The sequence below is a fragment of the Desmodus rotundus genome, chromosome 7 (genome assembly GCF_022682495.2).
Source record: "Desmodus rotundus isolate HL8 chromosome 7, HLdesRot8A.1, whole genome shotgun sequence".
Classification (NCBI taxonomy): Eukaryota; Metazoa; Chordata; class Mammalia; order Chiroptera; family Phyllostomidae; genus Desmodus; species Desmodus rotundus.
In genome coordinates, this window is record NC_071393.1 from 62,560,897 (window position 1) to 62,580,660 (window position 19,764).

Here is a 19,764-nt window from a genome sequence, read left to right on the forward strand (position 1 = left end):
TGCTCCTACTCTGACCATGCCCCCCAATTCCAAACTTGGAGGGACACAGGAAGCTGGGGGCTGCTCACCTCTGCCAGGGGCTGTGGAGCAGCTGGAGGAAGAGGAGGGACACATGGGTAGGGGGTCAGAGGATCTGGTAGAGCAGGCAGGTCTCGGGCTGGCTGGTGGAGCCAGTCTGAGGGCCAGGCTGCTGATGTCAGCAGTCTGCACCTTGGGACCAAGGGACCTCCCTGGGCAGGATCAGGACTAGGACCAGGCCAGTGTCACAGAGCTGAGCCTGACCCGGGCTGCACAGGAACTTGGCAACAGGGGCCTGAGACCACAGGCAGGCAGGCTGAGCATGGCAGCAGAGGGTCCGCTGGATAAGGGCGTGAGTGAAAGGGGCTCCCTGCCCCACTGCCCTCAGGAGAAGAGACTCCTTAAGTACGCAGTCTGGCAGGAGTCAGCCTGGTGTGTCGGTCCCAACAAAGCCTTCCACTTCACTCCAGCTTCAGCCCTGACTCCGACCCTCACCCCCACCCCGCGCCCTCCCAAGCCCTAGCCCCAGCGGCACCATGCGTTTCCAAGGTTCCTCAGTTCCTCGAAAGGGAAAATAGGTTTCAGCGGGGCCTCATTTCCCTCCTTAGCATTGGAGACAGCCCCAGGGGGCCGGGCCTCTTCCCCCGACGGGGAGGGAGCAACCAAACTCCCCCTTCTCAGCAGCAGCCCCGCCCTCCCCCCTCATAAATCACTTGCCCGCCGGCCCCACACCTTCCACTCGTGCGGCGGCGTCCAGCGCGTCCGTCCTGTCTCATCAGTCCTAACCTGTTCCACCCCGAAGGCGCAACCCAGAGCTGCCGCCGCCCGCACCGCCGCCAGGTGAGGGGCCCCGACGGGCTCTGGGCTGCTGAGCCCCACGACGCGGTCTGGGGGGCGCGCTCCCTCAGGTCCGGCCCCAGCAAGGTGGGGTGCGACCCAGCTGGAGCCTGCGGAGCCAGCAAAGCTGCCCCTGTGCCGGGATTCCACGCGGGGAAGCGCGGGCTCGGGCGCAGCGAGCCGCCCCTCCCGGACGCTGTGCGCGGGGTTTGACCAGAAGTGGGGAATGCCAAGGCCCCCAGGTCCCTCGTCACCCGCCTGTCTTTTGCCTTGGGTGGGGAGTCTCTGCTAAGAAATGGGTCCTAAAGGCGATCAGCTGGTCGACCTCTATCTAGACGGAGGAGCAGTAGGTGGTGGGATCAGGACAGGGGATGGTCTGTGCAGCTGGGTCTTAAGACTGTGACAAGTGTCCACACATTTCCTGGGATGGGCCCTTTTTTGGTAGGGTATCTGTTTTGGTGGATGTCTATGTGGGGGTGAGAAGGGAGGACTCTCCTCTGCAATGTGGGAAGTTTCTCTAGGTAAGTCTGAGAGAAGTCTTCAGGGAGTGCCTCTGGATGGGTCTGGGGTAACCTCTGGTTCAAGATAAGATCATCTCTGTCATCTGGCTGAGCCCAGTTCAGCTCTCTGAATGGAGGTTTTCTGGCTGGGCTGTCTGGGGTGTCCTGGGTAAAGGACGTCGGAGAGGGTGACTGGAGCCTCCCTGCCTCTTCCACACAGACATGATGGGAAGTCCTCGTTCAGATGTGGGCCGTTGGGGCGGGAACCCCTGGCAGCCCTCCGCCACACCATCCCCAGAGCCCGAGCCCGAGCCAGACAGGCGGTCAAGCAGAGGGAGCCGCTCCTTCTGGGCTCGCTGCTGTGGCTGCTGCTCCTGCCGGAGTGGGGCAGATGATGACTGGGAGCCCCACGGAGACCGAGGCTCTGGCTCCAGGGGTCGAGGGTCCAGTTCTGGGGGCCGAAGAAGACCCGACTCCCGGGGCTCAGGTTCCCGCCGACCTATCTCACGGGGCAGCGGTGTGAACGCAGCTGGAGATGGCGTGATCCGAGGTAAGACTGGCCTGTCCATCTTACCTGAGAGTCGAAAGGCCTTAATGGGGACTGAGACTCATCCTGGCATCTCTGGGGGCCTGGGAGGCTTTTGATGGAGCCCTGGGATCCCCATGGGGCTTCACTGACCAGGAGCTGTGACTTTGCAGAGGGCATGCTGGTGGTGACCGGTGTGGATCTGCTGAGTTCACGCTCGGATCAGAACCGCCGAGAGCACCACACAGATGAGTTCGAGTACGATGAGTTGATCCTGCGCCGTGGGCAGCCTTTCCACATGGTCCTCTTCCTGTCTCGGCCCTATGAGTCCTCTGACCGTATCACCCTGGAACTGCACATTGGTCAGTAGGGACTGTAGTGGGAAGGGTAGAAACTTGGGCGGAGGCCTGGCTAGCTGGCCCCCTAGCCGTGGCATTAGGGTCAGAGGGCATCTTTGGACCCCTCCCTCATCTCACTCCTCCACTCCTGGGCCTCTGGCGGATGAGGCATTTGCAAGTGTGTGTCCCTAGGGGCATGTCACAGGGAAAGTCTTGGTGTCCCTGTTTTCCTAAGCTCAACCACTTCAAACCTTCAGGGGCATCTCTTTCTATTTTTTCTCTTCTGTTGTTTGCTTCTGTGTTGTTGCCTCTGTGTGTCTTTCTTTCTGGGTCTGCTCTCCTTGCACAGGGTGTGGCTGGCTCCCTCTACGCTCTCTGTCCAAGTCTGTCTCTGCGTTTCCTCGGTCTCCATGGCCCAGGGCAGGTGCCTCCCTTACCGCGTTGCTTGGTGGCCATTGACTGTGCAGGCTGGTGATTACCCTGCTGCTGGGGGCGGGAGACTCCTCATACCCTTTGATTAGGACTTGACCTTGTCCACCCCACCTCTCATTTCCCAAGTACCCCACCACCTCCACCAGGGATTCCCTGGGCTCTCGAAGCGGCAGCCTGAGGGAACAGGCAGGGTTGGCCTTCAAGATCTGGACTGCCCATTCACATGAGGTGGGGCACCTGGACCCAGGCAGGGCTAGGACAGTCAGGCAGGCAGAGGGTGACTGTGGCCTGGTCTCTCCTACCCACCTCTGAGTTCAGTGTCAGGGGAACAGGTTTGGGATGTTGGACTGGGCATGTGGGCAAGCATTGGGCGGGGACAGAGCTGCTTTCAGATTGTAAGGTGATGGCCCAACTCAGGGACACACACGCTGGTTCATACACGTTCTGGGCGGGGCCGAGAGAAGTCTAAGGCTCCGTCCCCCCCCACTTCAGGGAGGCCTCGCCAGCTAATTACTGCTTTCCCATTCCAGGAAACAACCCCGAAGTGGGCAAGGGCACCCATGTGATCATCCCAGTGGGCAAAGGGGGCAGTGGAGGCTGGAAGGCCCAGGTGACCAAGTCCAGTGGGCAGAATCTGAACCTACGTGTCCACACCTCCCCCAATGCCATCATCGGCAAGTTTCAGTTCACAGTCCGCACACACTCGGAGGCTGGCGAGTTCCTGTTGCCCTTTGACCCCAACAATGAGATATACATCCTCTTCAATCCCTGGTGCCCAGGTGAGCTTGCTGGAGTCTGGAGCAGGGGATAGACAAGAAAGGAGGCAGGTCAGGCTTCCTCTCCTAGGATCCAGCCAGGATCCCGAGGAGAAGCCAGCCTCCCCATTGTCCAGGTGAGGGGATCTAGTTCCTAGGCCAAAAGGTTACCCCCTCAAGGTCACACAGCCTCACCTCTCCTGGTGAAACACCCTGGTTACAGTTACCCTCCTCCCACCATCACTGACATGTTCTCTCTGTCCTTCCTGGGAACAGTGTTTTTAGGCTAGTGGTGTCCCTGTCCTTCCTCTGTGGACATGAGCCCTGCAGAATTGGCCCAGGGGTAGGTGGGGCCCAGGGAGAGGGCTGGAGCAAACCAGGCATGTGTATTTTGGGGATGCAGAGGACATCGTGTACGTGGAACATGAGGACTGGCGGCAGGAGTATGTGCTTAATGAGTCTGGGAGAATTTACTATGGGACCGAAGCACAGATTGGCGAACGGACGTGGAACTATGGCCAGGTACAGTCAGCCAAGGCCAGATGTGCTAGGGGGCGCTAGAGGCAGGTGGGGTTTGGTGGGAGAGAAGACACTGGCCAAGGGGTCCAACTCAGCCACAGTAGGCTGAGGTCACCTCTGCCCTCCCTCCTTGCAGTTTGACCATGGGGTGCTGGATGCCTGCCTGTACATCCTGGACCGGCGGGGCATGCCATATGGAGGCCGTGGGGACCCAGTCAGCGTCTCCCGGGTCATCTCTGCCATGGTGAGCGCCCTTGTGGCTCTGAGCCCTGCTGAGTGTCTGCCTGCTGCCCACTTCTGGCCTTTCAGATTTCTCCAGGACCCCCAGCCCTGACCTGCCCTTGCAAAGGGTATAGTGAGGAGGGGTCTCACTCCTCTTCTCTCCTTTGCCTGCCCCTCACCCCACCCTTCCTGGCTCCTGTCCCAGCCCTAATGGAATGTAGGGCCAAACCCAACACTTGGCACACCCAGGATACACATTCCTGTGTCAGACCAGGGCTGGGAAAGCAGATGGCTCTGGGAGGGCTGGGCCGGACTTGGCTAGATCCTGAGGCATTTAGGGGTGAGGGGAGGTTGCAGGGCAGGGGGCTGGGCTGGTGACCACAAGGCAGGTCCTGAGCCTCTCCTCTGACTCCTCACACCCCATCCTGGCCTGGACAGGTGAATTCCTTGGATGACAATGGGGTCCTGATTGGGAACTGGTCTGGTGATTACTCCCGAGGCACCAACCCATCAGCGTGGGTGGGCAGCGTGGAGATCCTTCTCAGCTACCTACGAACCGGCTATTCTGTCCCTTATGGCCAGTGCTGGGTCTTCGCTGGTGTGACCACCACAGGTAGTGGAGGGACTGGGACAGGAGTGGCCTGGGCCCTGCAGGAGGAGGGAGGGAAGCCAGGTTCCACCTTCATGGGCCAGGCCCAGTTGTCGCTATGCTGCGGGGGTAGGAGGGGGTGGGTGGTAGGCTGGCCTTAATTATCATTAATTAATGTTAACAACCACAGAGAAGCCTAGGGGAGGGGAGGGGAAAGGGACAGGCAGGGGCAAGGCCAGACAGGTGGTCTGGCTTCCCCTAACCCCCAACACACCCTGACCCAAAGGCCTCCTGACCCTAATGACCCCTGACCCAGCTTGGCGACCCCAGTTGCCCTTCTCCCCTTGCTGTTCCTCACCTGATGCTTCACCTCTCCCCCACCCCTGCCCTGGCCCTGGGCCCTGAGCCCTGAGCCCCAACCCTGCCTCCTCTGTAGTTTTGCGATGCTTGGGCCTGGCCACCCGTACCGTCACCAACTTCAACTCCGCACATGACACAGACACGTCCCTCACCATGGATATCTACTTTGATGAGAACATGAAGCCTCTCGAGCACCTGAACCATGACTCCGTCTGGTGAGGCTGGGGCTGGGGCTGGGGCTGGGCTGGGACGCTTGTCCCTGCCAGGAACAGTGACCTGCAACCTGGCTCCGGAGGGGTCCTGGGGAGCCCAGACGGGCTGCTCAGACCCAGCACTCCCTCGTGTCTGTCCAGGAACTTCCACGTGTGGAACGACTGCTGGATGAAGAGGCCGGATCTGCCCTCGGGCTTTACTGGGTGGCAGGTTGTGGACTCCACACCCCAGGAGACCAGCAGTGGTGAGGCGGGGTCCTGCCCAGCTCCTCGAGCCCACTCTGGGTGACAGACTCCAGTGTCTGTGCTGAACTGGGCCTGAGAGCCAGGTCCTCTACCCCCACAGCTCCTTCAACCAGCTCATCAGCCGCGTGCCCTTTAGTTTGTTTTTACTTTTCTGCATAACTGTATGCCTCAGTTTTATTTATTTATAATGGTTAATATACCATTATACCAGATGGCTCAAAAGTCAAAGGATTCAAGAGAATTCAGTGACAGGTTTTTCTCCACCAACCAATCCACTATTCTCATTTGCTTTTTTACTTACATATCCTAGGGATAGTTAATTGAAGGACACTTTTATTTATGTATTTTTAAAGTTAAAAATATGATTATTATAAGTAATACATGCTTGAGAGGGGGGAAAAGTGCATAATTGAATAACATAAAATGTAAATATTTCCTGTTCTCTCTCAGGAGGTTTTTGTTTTGTTTTGTTGTAAGTAGATACATAGGTCCCACCACAGACCTGACATATCAGACCTGTCAGGGATGGATTCTAAGAATCTTTATTTTTGAAAGTTCCCCTGGTAATGAGATCAGCTGGGTTTGGGGCCCTCTCCCAGCGCTTTTGGGACACATGGGAAATGGTGGCCCAGAGAGGCGGAGTGACTTTCCCTAGGACACAGAGCATTAGGTCAGCAACAGAGCAAAGCCAGTCCCTGACTCCCTTCCTTCTGGACGTGCATTCTCGCTTTCACCAAGTCCTCTTCTGTCTGTTCCATTGCTCACCATGAGTAGTATGTATAGTATAGAAAAAAATAGGATTCAGATAGGTTCAAAGAAGAAAGCAGCCCCTATACCCAGCCATGAGAAATAACTACTGATGACATAACCTACTAGTATCTTTTCCACTAGACGCTTGTTGGCAAAAGCTAGACCTGCCATACACTCTGTTCTCAGACAGGCCCCTCCCCATCCTACCAGAACACTGCAGCCCCAGGCAACCAGCCTGCCCCTCACACTGCCTTCCTTCCTTCTGCCTCTCCCCTCTTCATCCTGGGGAAGAGGGCCCTCATTCAGCCTATGTTTCTCCCCTGGTCTCTGGCCAGACCCCTCCCTTTCAATCATCTCTATGGACAGTGCCCCCTGAGTTGTGCAACCCAGTGATGCCAGTGATGCTGGAAAAGGCTAGCCTAGGACACTGGGAGAACTGAGTTCTGGTGCCCACTCTGGGAAGTGGTGGGGTGGGCAGCCAGCAGGAGCTCTGGGGCCAGCCAGCCTCGGGCTTCTTTCCAGCTTGATTACTCCTTAGATATGTCATCTTGCGCAGGTTCCTTGACCCTTTGGGCTTTGATGTTCTTGTTTGTAGTATGAGGATAATATGTACCATACAGGGTGCTCGGGAAGATCAAATGAGAAATCATATATTGGAGAGGCTAGCAATATGCCTGGGCCACAGTAAATATTAGCTCCTTCCACTTGCTCATATCCAGCTGTCTTGTGAGATCCAGCGTCTACCTTGCCTCTCTGAGTCTCAGTCTCCCCATCTATAAAAGAAGACCATAGGTGTTTTCTAAGACCCGTTCCTGTTGGATGCCCCTCACTTACCATTCTGTGTCTCTCCTGCCAGGCCTCCTCCCTGTCAGCCACCTCACCTAAAACCCGCCCCCCCAACCCCCCCCCCCAGCACAACGCAGTCAGACTCTGTTTCCCACCAGCCCCCCCACGCCCCCTCGTGGCTGTGGAGTTGTCAATCTGCTCCTAGCAAGCAGCATCACCGTGGGCTCTGGATGTGTCCTGACATAGAGGGTCCTGAACTCTGGGATCAGAGACAGCCAACACCCAGCTTTAGTCGGTGGAGAACAAGTGTGTTGATGGTCTGGTTGCCAGTGCAGGCTTGTCCCAGGGTTGGCCCTGCCACCTGCTGACAGGCCAGATGGAACCTCACTCTTCTGTTTATCCTCCCTGGATTGGGCTGGGTGACAGCTGACCCCAAGGCAATGGGCGCTAGGCCTGGATGGGCAGGCGTCTCCCCAGGATCTGAGGGTCCCCCGTGGCCTCCTTGGATCTCTCACCTCCATCCTGCCCTGACTCCCCTAGGCATCTTCTGCTGTGGCCCCTGCTCCGTGGAGTCTGTCAAAAATGGCCTGGTCTACATGAAGTATGACACACCCTTCATTTTCGCCGAGGTGAGGGTTGCACCCCACATGCCTTCTTGAGCAGTGTGGAGAGCAAAGCACTGGCATAGTCCTGGGTTCTCGGGCCCTGACTTCATCACTGACCAACCAGCTGTGTGTCCTTGGGCAAGTCATTCTAAGAGTTTTAGTTTCCCTCAACTGTAAAAGGGAATAATAATGGCTGCCGTGCTTCCTGCACTCAGGATCAAAAGAAATAATTGGGTATGAAACGGCTTTACGGGTCATAAAGTCAGCGAAGGTGAACATAAGGGATTACTGTTATTAATGCCAAAGTGCTTGGCAAGGAGCCTCCCAGACCAGCCTCCCTGCTCTCTGGCTTCATCGGGCTCATTTTGGAAAGTCTCCCTGTTTGGCTCTGCCAGGAAGCTCCCAGCCTTTAGACCTAATCCGCCGGATTGCTCAGAGGATCAAGGGGAGGTAGCTGGAGTCAGGTCCAACCTCAGGCCCCGTGGCTGCTCATACTCCCCTACCCTCTCCCAACAGGTAAACAGTGACAAGGTTTACTGGCAGCGACAGGACGATGGCAGCTTCAAGATTGTGTACGTGGAGGAGAAGGCCATTGGCACACTCATCATCACAAAGGCCATCGGCTCCAACATGCGGGAGGATATCACCCACATCTATAAGCACCCAGAAGGTACCCAACCGGGCCAGCTCAGGCCCATGCAAATGTGCCCACCGAGCACTCACTCACCCTCACAGTAGCAGTCATCTCAACCCTGACCCTCAACCCCCAGGCTCAGAAGCAGAGCGGAAGGCAGTGGAAACAGCAGCCGCCCATGGCAGCAAACCCAATGTGTACACCACCCGGGACTCGGCTGACGATGTGGCAATACAGGTGGAGGCCCAGGATGCAGCGATGGGGCAGGACCTGACAATCGGTGTGGTGCTGACCAATCGCAGCAGCAGCCGCCGTACTGTGAAGCTCCACCTCTACCTCTCAGTCACCTTCTATACCGGGGTCACTGGGTCCACCTTCAAGGAGAGCAAGGAGGAAGTGGTGCTGGCCCCAAGGGCCTGTAAGTGTTCCTTCCCCATCCCTGCCCGCTAGATGGCCATCACTCGGGGCTGTGGACATGGAGACTCTGGGAGGCCATGTCTGGGGAAGCAGGCCTTCGTGACACCATGCCTCCTCTCCCCAGCGGAACGTGTGACCATGCCCGTGGCCTACAAGGAATACCAGCCCCACCTTGTGGACCAGGGGGCCATGCTGCTCAATGTCTCAGGTCATGTCAAGGAAAATGGCCAGGTGCTGGCCAAGCAGCACACCTTCCGTCTGCGCACCCCGGACCTCTCCCTCACGGTGAGGGCGGCTGGTTAGAGCATGCGGGACAGTTAGGGGAGGAGGGAAATTGGAGTGGGGGGACAGAGCACTAAGTCAGGAATGGGCTGGCCTGACTAGCAGTTCCAGGAGGAACAGGTCAGGGACTGGCCCTCGGCTCCCAGACTTCAGTTTTTTCATCTGTGAAATTACACCTCATCTCCTCAATTCTGTGGTGACTTCGGGTGAGGAGCTACATGGAGTTTCCCCTCTGGTTGATTTACAGCCTCCTCTCAGGGGCAGAAATGTGGGAGTCAAGGAGGTTTTAATCCCCCCTGGTGCAGTGTCTGGACCCCATGTATTTGGCCAGGGTCTCTGATGTAGGGATGGGTGTCTTTTTCTCTCAGTTATTGGGAGCAGCTGTGGTTGGCCAGGAATGTGAAGTACAGATTGTTTTCAAGAACCCGCTGCCTGTCACCCTCACCAACGTTGTCTTCCGGCTCGAGGGCTCCGGGTTACAGAGACCCAAGATTCTCAATGTGGGGTGAGTCTGGCGTCCCCTCGCCTGCCTCCTGGGCTGCCCTGGGCCCCACCTGGCTTCTGCACCTGTCCAGGGTGGTCAGGATGGTCCTGTCTGTCAGGGTCCGACAACACAGCTTAGGGCCAGCCAGCAACACCTCCTGACTTAGTTCAGCCCAAGCAACACGTTTGAGGAGGCCTGCTGCGTGTGTGGTGCTGTGCTGTATCCCTGCCCTGCCTCACCATCTCATTAGGGAGCTGAAACTTCACATAGGGACCATTAGCAGCTCATCCCTAACATTGCCCAGCACTCAGCAGTTGACCAGGCACCTTCAGGAATATTTTCTCATTTGGGAGACCATAAAAACCCTTTAAAGTACATTAGAGACCATCATATAATTAAAAGCAAAGCTTTGGGATCCTAAAAACTTGGGTGCAACTCCCACCTCCATCACTCACTGGCTGTGTGCCCTTGGGCAAGTGTCTTTTCTCCTCTGAGCTTCATTTTCCTCACCTGTAATGCGGGGATAACAGTAGGACTTGGTTCTGAGGACCACTGTGAGGATTAAATGAGATGGCGATGCACGTAAAGCATTTAGCATGTGCTTGGTACACAGATAGTGCTCCGCTGGGAGTTTGTATTTTGATTCTTGCCACCATCCGACCCGCTTTACAGAGGGGAAACCTAATGGCCGTGTCTCACAGGGTCTAACAGTTCACAAGGGCCTGACTCTGCTCTGCCCATGTGGCACATACCCTGTACAGGCTCTCAAGCCTGTTGCTTGCTTTGTGCCACGAGGGCTGAGCAGTAGTTCCAGAGGAGGGAGCCCTGCACCCCAGGCCTCTTCCAGCCCACCTGGACCTGATCCTGGGCCAGGCGAGGCTCTGCAACAGCCTGACACAGTGCTGTGTTTCTGGGCCTGTGCTGCCATCTCTGACACAGACCCACACATGCTGCCCTGTCCCTCCCCAGGAACAGCATGGAGGGAAAGCAGGGAAGGCCAGGGGCTGATGTTTAAGATCAGGGTTCTGGGGACAGGGGCACTCATTTTCTTCCTTAGAGAGAGAGAGCCTGAGGGAAAGCGATGGTCCCTGTGGAGGGGCTGGGTGGGGGAAGCAGACGGTCCCTGTCCACGCTGCCCTTCTTTTCCCCCACCCTCCACACAGTCACAGCAGACTCTGCCTTGGTGGGGGCCTCCACTTTTGCCAACAAGACAAAGCTGAAAAGGTTGTTTTCCTGACCTTTGTCCAGCCTGAACCCTGGATGATGTCCTATGTTACAAAGGAATGCTTTCCCTTGTCTCCCTGGAAGACTGGGGCAGCTTAGAGAGTATAGCTGGGACTCCCCGACAGCTCCCCCTGCAGGTGTCTCTCACTTGTAAATGATGGAGGGAGGACCTCCTGTTCTGAGGGGTCCCCAGAACTAGACTCCCATCAGCAGCCCTGCCAGACCTTTGAGTCTTGCCCCCACCTGGGGTTAAGAAAAAGACTAATGAGCTGAGCAGGGAGGCCTGGCCCCTCTCTTCACCTGTGGGCTTATATACATCCCCCCTTCCCACTTAAAGACCCCAGTCTCCCCACCAGTAAATGAGAGAGTTGGATGATGGTTTCTCAAGGCAGGTTCTCCTCGCCTGTGGCTCCTCAGCTGCAGCTAGCTCAGGCCAGGGCCACCAGGACAATGGAGAACCCCAAGGGGGAAGTCCCCGGACTGTTGGTTCAGATATATTGGATTCCAAGATGGGTGTTACTTCGCTCCCATTTGCACATCAAAGGCTGTGGTAAAGAATCCCATTAGAGCAAAAGGTGTGCCACCCAGCATGGTGACTAGCCACTTAATAAACATTCCAGAACTTACTCCTCCAGATAGCTTTTGTCACCACCAAACCAGTCACCAGGAGAGGCTGAAAGTCTGTTCCAAACCCTTCTCTGGAATTTTCCCCAGAGCCTGAATCATATTCTCTAGAGGACATCCCTAGGGTGGCCTTCCTTAATCAGAAAGAAAGCTTGGCTGTAAAGGAGAGACCAGATGTGCATATGTGACTGGGTGCTTGTGGCGTGTGTGTGTGTGTGTGTGTGTGTGTGTGTGTGTGTGTGTGAGCGCGCGTGCGCAGTTCTCATGGACTCTGAAGTAAAATCCAAAAGGAGTTTTAAATAATGTTCCAAGCACTGGCAACATGGCTGAACAAGTACAAAATCGAAGGACAGTGCTAATTTTGGACGTCTAATTTCTGGCGTCCTTGTCAGGGAATTGGTTTCATTGCCTGAGCTCACTGTCACAGACACAGTCCAGCTTCAGCAGCTGATGTGCTCTGCTTACACTCATAAACAGGGGTGTGGCAAATGTCTCACCTGCCACAAAGACCAGGGCAGAGAGAGACCTTGGTATCCCATGCTGGGACCTGGAAAGCTCTTTCCCTTGGAAATAACATTATAAATAAAGGCCATGTTCTGGAAAAGCACGGTGTGATTATAGTATAGGACAAGAAGACCTTTGTATCTGTGGAAAAGTGGGCACAAATTAAAAACACAAATTTGTAACCAGCCAGAGTATAGCCTACCTGCTACATTATAGACTTAATTTTCTAGTTCTCTGTTATGATAGAAAATCTAGGGATTAAGTCTATAACTTAACAGTTAGGCTTTGTGTATCTCCCTGCCTACCCCTGCTTCCCTCCTTCATGGAGCTTGGAGGGACCTTCAAGACCATCTGACCCCACCCTCTTATTTTATATTCACTTCTATTTCACAGAGCAGAAAGTGAGGATCAGAGAAGTTCAGTAACTTGTCCTAAGCCGCACACCTAACGGTGGTAGAAGGAGTACAGAGTAGTCCAGGGACACCCCTTGCACGCAGGCTCCGAGCAGGGAGAGCTCATCCTCGAAGTTGGGATGTTGATTCATTCCCTTGGAGGACTGAGGTGTCCACACAGGGTGTGGCTCCAGAGAGGATCCCCAAGATGGGCTTAGGCTGAGTAGGGAGCCAGAGGTAAGGGTTTAGGCAGAGGCAGGAAAGGATAGATGCTAAAAGGCATGAGCTGGTGCTATATAAATGCGATCGTGTTCAGTATACGAAGCACACATGCAGATTGCTGGGGGAGCTCAAACAAAGGCCAGATTCATTTTCCTGAGGGCAGGAGGTGCTCAAGGGAGCCCTCCCTGAGGAGGTGGTGTGGGCCTGCACTGGCAGCCAGGGCAAGCATGAGAAAGGAGGTGAGTGCAGGGGAGGGAAGGAACCCATTGGGCCAGTGGGCAGGAGGAATGGTGGGGGCCGCTGTAGCCACATAGGCAGGCAGGCTGAGTCAGAGCAAGCCTGTGTGTCGGGTTAAGGACCTGCAGTCTCATTCCAGGAGCACCAAGGAGGCCGAGTCCTTGAAGGGTTCATTCAGTTCAAGTTCAAGTGGTTAGAGAATAGAATGGAAAAATGAGATGGGAGGCAAGGTCATTTAGAAGGCTGGTGAAACTATGATTCCCAGAGGGGTGGCCTCGGAATAGCTTTTTAAAAATCTATGAGGAAGGGAGAAAACAAAGGCACTGAAGTATGTGTGTGTCTCTCACACACACACATGTATGTCAATTTAAACATGCCAACTACCTGTTCTTGGGAAAGACTTTCATTTTGTTCTGATAACATTTTCCCAATGTTTTGTTATCTTACAATTCTCCTTCTTTGGAAAGATTATTGTTGCAGAGGATAATTAATTTTCCTCCACTTTCTTGCTTGGCAAAACTGGAAGTGTTTGGCAATACTGTGTTAAGCCCCAAAGTCCCCACATGAAGTTCACTCGGTCTTGGAAACCCTGTGTGGGGCGGGGATGGTCTGGTTAGGCGGCAGCGGCCATGAGAGGGCGGCAGCGCAACAGTTTTGTCTGGGCGTCTGTGGGAGAAGGAGGCATCCCAGGTGACTGGCAGATTTCTAGCTCAGGCAGCTGCGTGGGTGACTGCTGATCTGGCTGAGCGTAGGCGGCCTTGGGGACTCAGGCTTTGTCCTGGTCTTGGGTGTGGGGATTCCAGCTGAGCCTAGAAGTGCCTGAGGGGCTCCCCCTCTTCACCTCTTCTTCCTGGCTGCCCCCTCAGTCCTTGCTCCCCACTCCACTCCCAGTCGCCCCAGGCCTGTGACCCTCTCTCTGCCCACAGGGACATTGGGGGCAATGAGACGGTGACACTGCGCCAGACGTTCGTGCCTGTGCGACCCGGCCCCCGCCAGCTCATCGCCAGCCTGGACAGCCCACAGCTCTCCCAGGTGCATGGTGTCATCCAGGTGGATGTGGCCCCAGCCTCCGGGAGTCGGGGCTTCTTCTCAGGCATTGGAGACAACAGTGGCTCAGGGGAAAGCATTCCTATGGCTTCTCGAGGTGGGGCCTAGCCCTGGGCCAGGAGCAACGGGACTGGAGTCAGACGAACAAGGACACTGCCTTGAGACAGGGGTCCGCTGTAGAGCGGCTCTCCAGGGGTGCAGGCGGGGAGGCCAGGACACCTGGGGAGGGAGCCCATCTTCACTTGCCCTGGGTGGCACAGAAGCTAATAAACTGTTTTTTAATGAAGCTGCTGTCCTGTCCATCTGTCAGTCCATGCTGGGTCAAGCAGTGTTCCGGGGACGCACATGGCATTTCTGGCGCCCCTGGTTCTGAGAAGCATGGTTGGCAGGTAAGATGAGACCAGCTCAGCAGCTCCTGAGACTGGGCCTGCTTGGCATCAAGACAGCCTCTTGTGCTTATCTGACCAATCCCCCACCCCCACCCCAGGGTGCTTCTATTGCCCAAAGCCCTTTTGAAGCTCCTGGGTTTGGGGAGGGCGGGGAACTGCCCCTTCCCATGGCACTGTGGGAGAAAAGAACTAAATTCCCTTTTGTAGGCACATGTCTGAGGTAGAAATAGGCTGGAATACTCTCTGAGCAGCAAAAGCCACTTCTTAATGTTTATTTTCAGATATCTTTATCTAAGACTTTTTATAAAAACACATGTTCCTAGTTTACCAACAACTGTAAAGAAGATATTAACAATCTTCAACCACCACCATGTACAGATAAGAACTGTTAACCATTTTTCCTGTGCTGCTTCTCTCCCCAAATAACCTTTGAGCATTCTCTCCCAGCATTAAATACGGGTTGAAAGCATCAAGATTAAAGACTGGATGATAGTCTTCACTTCCAAGCTGCCCTCCCAGTCCTCTGAGAGGGGGACTGGCTCCCCTTCTCAGGCTCCGTGGCCGATGCCTCTGCTCCTGCTCAGCCTTGGGTGTTGGAGTGACTCAGCCTCCAGCCCAGGCTCTCTCTCCTCCAGTTCCATTCTGCCCAGGTGAGTCCTGCCAGTCTTGGGGTTTTAAGGACCACTGGCTCCCCAAATTATATGTTTTCATTGAACCTCAAACTTGTGTATTTGCGGCCTTCTCCACACCCCTGCTGGGTGTTTCATGGACCGCCCCACCAAGCTAAACAGGTCTGAGATCAGACTCCTCACTTTCTCTAGCGTGTCCTCCTGTGGCCTCTCCTGTATCACTACTTGGCAACTCTATCCTTTCCATTTCCTGGGCTCAAAATCTTGGAGTCGGCCTTGACTCCTTTCTCTCTCTCATATCCCTCATTCAGTCTATCAGCGAGTCTTGATGGTTCTGTCTCCCATTCCTGTGTGTCCAGAATCTGCCTGCTCCTCATCACCTCTACAGCTACCATGCTGCCGAGCGGTCTTCGCCTCTCACCTGGATTGTTGCCCCTGCCTCCCAACTGTGTCCCCTAGCCCACTCCTGCTCTTTGATACTCTGCTCTCCATACAGCAGCCAGAATGAGCAGGTGAATTTGACCTTGTCAGTCTTCTGCTCAAAACCTTCTACTGGCTTCCCCGAGGCCGAAGTCCTCACCAGCGCTCAGTGACTCAGCCCTCAGCTCCCCTTCCTGACCCAGGCTCAGTCTATTCCAGGTCCCTGGCTCCTTTCCTCCAGGGCCAGGCATGCTCCTGCTCTAGGGCCTCTGCAGGGCTCAGCAGTCTGCCAAGAAGTTCTTCCCTAGACATCTCCATAGTTTGCACCCTCACCTCTGCCTCCCATTTTAAAATTGCAACATCCGCAGCCTGCTTTCCCTCTCTGGAGCATGCCCACAGCCTTTCCCTTTTCCCTCTTCTTCTTCTCAGGTGTGCATTACCTTTGCCTTTCTCTCTCCTAAGCTCCAAGGTCCCTTCTTTTGCTTCTGTGACTTGTTTCCTGTGCAGCCCAGCTGGCTCACTTTTACTACCTCTCTAACTTTCTAAATAACTTTCTCTTACAATTTGAAAAAAGTAAAAAAAATATATATAAATAAATTTGTAACATTCTTCACACTCCCTCTCCCCCTTGTGCATTTTCTTTCATAGCACATATCACCACCTGATGCTCTGTATGTTGAATTCTTTGTGTTATTTGTTTGTTACCAAATCTTCTCTACTGGTACTGCCCCATCCTAGTCCTCCCTCACTTGGGTACTAGCTCTCTCAGTAGCCCTCCCCATCCCCTGTCTATTCTCACCTTGGCCGCCAGAGAGATGTTTTTAAATGTCAGATTGTGTCACTGATCCGCCCCCACCCCAGTGGCTCCTCACCACTCAGAATAACAGCCGTGGCCCTCCCTGTGGCCCTCAGAGCCCTCCAATTTTATCCCCCTACCCCCTTGTCACTCAGCGTCACTTTTCTTGTTGTTTCTTGAAGCCTCCACCTGAGGGCCTTTGGACTTGCTCTTTCCCCTGCCTGGCATACTCTCCCCATCCCCTCACCCCCCATGACTACACGGCTGGCATCCTCCCTCCTTTGACGTCTTTCTCAAATATCTTAGTAAGGCCTTTTCTGGCCCTCCTGTTTTAAATTGCAATCCATTCCACCCCTCGCTACCACTTTTCCCGGTGTTACTTTTCTCCATGGCACTTCTCCCCATCCAACATACTAAGCATTTGAATAATGCATTTGTTTATTGCGCCTCCCCTCCCTTAACCAGAATACAAACTCCATGAGAGCAGTGATGTCTGTTTGATTTGTTCCTAACTGTGTGCTCAGAATTTGGTGCCTAGAGATATTAAATATTTGCTGAGTGAGTAAGAATGCAGGCACTAATTGATCTATAGTAACTCCTGCCATCTTCACAACGACCTCTTTCGGCAGGCTGTATTGTTATGCCCCCTCCACAGATGAAGAAACTGAGGAAAAAAGGGTTAGGTAATTTGTCAAAAATCAGTCAGCAGTCTAGAACAGAATTAGAACCCAGGCAGTCTGGCTCTCTAGCCTACATTCTATCTCAGACTAAAAGGAGCCCCACAGAGCTCTTAATTCCACCACCAAACTGTTCTTCCAGTAATTCGTTGCATCTCATTATTGCTGTTATGGCCCAGTTGTTCAAGCCATAAACATACAAAGTCACCTGATTCCTCTTTTTTCTCCTCCAGTATTAAACTCATCAGCAAGTCTTCTCAGCTCTACCTCTAAAATATATCTGTCATTTTCTCCACTTACACAGTCACCATGCTCTCTCCCTAGAGAACTTCCATATCCTCCTGGTAAGTTTCCACTGTTCCTGAACAATCCGGTTTCTGCACAGCCAGTGAGCTTGCTAAACTCTAAATTGAATCCTGGGGCTCTCCTGCTTAAAACCTTTCAGTGTTTCCCCTTCGCCCTTGGAACAATGCAAAGTCCTACTCTGATCCACCAGCCCTGCAGACCTCTCTAACCTCATCTCCACCACATGCTGTGGCTCTTTCACCTCAGCCCAGGTTTCTGCTTCTCAGCTTCAATATCTTCTACCTAAGACTTAGCCCCTGCTCTTCCTTCTGGTTGAACATTCTTCCCCCAGGTGGTATGGCAGGGGGTTGGGTGAGGGGGGGAACCCTCCTGTTATCAGGGCTCAGCTCAAATGTCATTTCCTCAGGGAGCTCCTCCCTGACCCTCAATCTGATGTGTTTTCCCGCCTCCTAGTCTCTTTAGCAATCACTGTTTTATTTTGTGTCCTACCTAGCACTTATCAATCAACATTACTGTGTTTGTTTATTTATTAAATGTTGTCTCTTTTCTCTAAAATGGGACTCCCTTAAGTGCTAAGACCTTACCTGGCTCATTCACACACTGTCCCAGGAGCTGGCACAGGGTCTACCACAGAGCTTCACAAAAAATGTCTGCTACATACAAATTTAAAGGCGATGATTTGCAAGATGTGGCATGTTTAAGATGGTTGATATGTTCTATTAAATTGGTTCCCAGAAAGATTGAGCAGTAACACAACAGTATCTCTTTTCATTGAACACCTGGGAGAAAATGTGAGACTTGAAGATTTCCAACAACTTTGTAACTTGTTTCACAGTTCTTCACTTTACCCTGATCCCCTGTATTTATTAGAGGCCCAAAATGCTTGAAATCCTCAAAAAGCAAACAAACAAACAACAGGGAGGCAATGCTATCCTCCAAACAGTTAGAAGGAAAGAAACAAATATACATTGAGTTCTTACTATGAGTTAAGCTCAAATTGGATGCTTTATGGGGTATCACCTCCTTTATTTCTCTAGTTGTGGGCATTAGAATCCCTGTTGTCCCAGCTTAATCTGTTCTGGCCTCAGGCCTCTAGATCCCTTCCTGCTAGAATGTAAGCCCTGTGAGGGCAGGGATCTTCTCTCTCTTTCAGGTCTTTTTTTTTTTTTTTTTAAGAGAGAGGGGAAAGGAGGGAGAAAGAGGGGGAGAGAAACATTGATGCGTGAGAGATATATAGATCGGTTGCCTCTCGCACACCCCAAACTGGGGATCCGACCAACATCTCAGGCATGTGCCCTGACCAGGAATTAAACCAGTGACCTTTTGGTTCACAGGCCGGCACTACATCCACTGAGCCACACCAGCCAGGGCAGGGACCTTCTTTCTCTTACTCACAGCTGATTCACAGACCATGACATGTAGTAGGTGCTCAATAAATATCCGTTGCATGGAAGATGGACTAAATCAGAGGGTGATGGGGAGTCTGGAAGCTGGGAGGAGCAATGGAGGATTGTGTTTTGGAGCATTTGTAGGAAAAATGCATGATGGATGACTAGAGCAAGTCTGGGAAAGAGGGGGATCCATGGAACCCGGGAGCCCAGTAATGACCATCCAAGCAGAGCTCGTACTGGGATTGTACCTCAGAAAACTTACTAGAAAAACCTATTTTATAACATTTATATTTATTTATATGATGATTTCCTTCATATGTACAAAGTGTGTGTGTGTGTGTGTGTGTGTGGTTGTTGTTGTTTTTTAAAAAAGAAAGTGTTCTTAGTCTTGGTTTCAAGAAATCTGCGGGAGTTGCCCTCTTAGTCAGCGTCCATGGGCAGTGATGAGTCAGTCACTTGCTCTGAGTCCTGGTAACCTGTTTTGGTTCTCTTGGGACACCTGGTGTACAAAGTTAATCCCTAGGGAGAAGGTGGGTTCTCTGCCCAGGGCTTCCTGAGTGTAAAGGAAACCAATATTCTCCTTGTTTCTTTCTGCCTCAAGATTTAAAGTTGGGAAGATTAGTGTGGACTATGGTAGTTTCAACTGAAGCTCAACAGTAGAGCAGGGGACCATCCTAGGCTTGGAAAACTGGGCTGGACATGAGGGTCCCTGAACCTCATGTCAGTGGGTTTGGAAGGCAGCTATGCTCACCCAATACCACCAGCGCCGCACTATGTTGGTGGGTTTGATTTGGCAAAGCCTGTGGCTAATGCTGGAAGCTCCTACAGCCTCTTTACTCAGGGAGCAAAATCTGGATCTGCGGGTGGAATTCTGAGAGCTCAGGTACCAACCCCTGCAGGTGGTTTTCTAAGAGGACACAGAGTGGGCGGAAAAAGTATGGCGACCCCGAGAGCAGCAGAGCTCTCCCCAACAAGCGCAGAAGCTGCAAGGCCTGCGCTGTTGGTCAGGTTTCTTGGAAAATTCTGGGAGATTTAAAAACACCAAAAGGAAGATTTTTATCTTCCTGATAAAAAACAAGGAAGGTGAAACGAATCACAAATTTAAAAATAAAATTTTAGGTGGGGCTAGGTGGTCAGGGCAAAGGGGGAAAATTGGGACAACTGCCGTAGCATAAACAATAACATATTTTTTTAATTTATAAAATATGACTTATATTTCTCAGATTCATGGATCAGACTATAGTGATTGCACTTTATTTAAATAAAGTTAATGTTTAAAATAATGGCTAGCTTCAGCTGTTCTAAGGTCCACTCCAGAAAGGGATTTTTGTCCACAGTTGGACCAGAATTGTTTCAGAGACTCTGACTGGCAGGGTCCAGGTATGGGGATGGCT

At 53.1% G+C, this 19,764-nt stretch overlaps 1 protein-coding gene across 1 annotated transcript; it reads left to right on the forward strand.

Moving 5' to 3' along the window:
- Window positions 1–724: 724 nt before the first annotated feature.
- TGM1 (transglutaminase 1) lies at window positions 725–14,048 on the forward strand. Its single transcript, XM_053929073.1, has 15 exons — window positions 725–858; window positions 1,576–1,905; window positions 2,055–2,243; window positions 3,182–3,430; window positions 3,810–3,928; window positions 4,062–4,169; window positions 4,586–4,760; window positions 5,173–5,311; window positions 5,450–5,553; window positions 7,631–7,719; window positions 8,212–8,365; window positions 8,466–8,747; window positions 8,871–9,031; window positions 9,397–9,533; window positions 13,642–14,048. The coding sequence occupies exons 2-15, from the start codon at window positions 1,578–1,580 to the stop codon at window positions 13,868–13,870; spliced, it is 2,463 nt and encodes an 820-aa protein (XP_053785048.1). The 5' UTR covers window positions 725–858; window positions 1,576–1,577; the 3' UTR covers window positions 13,871–14,048.
- The last annotated feature ends 5,716 nt before the right edge of the window (window positions 14,049–19,764 follow it).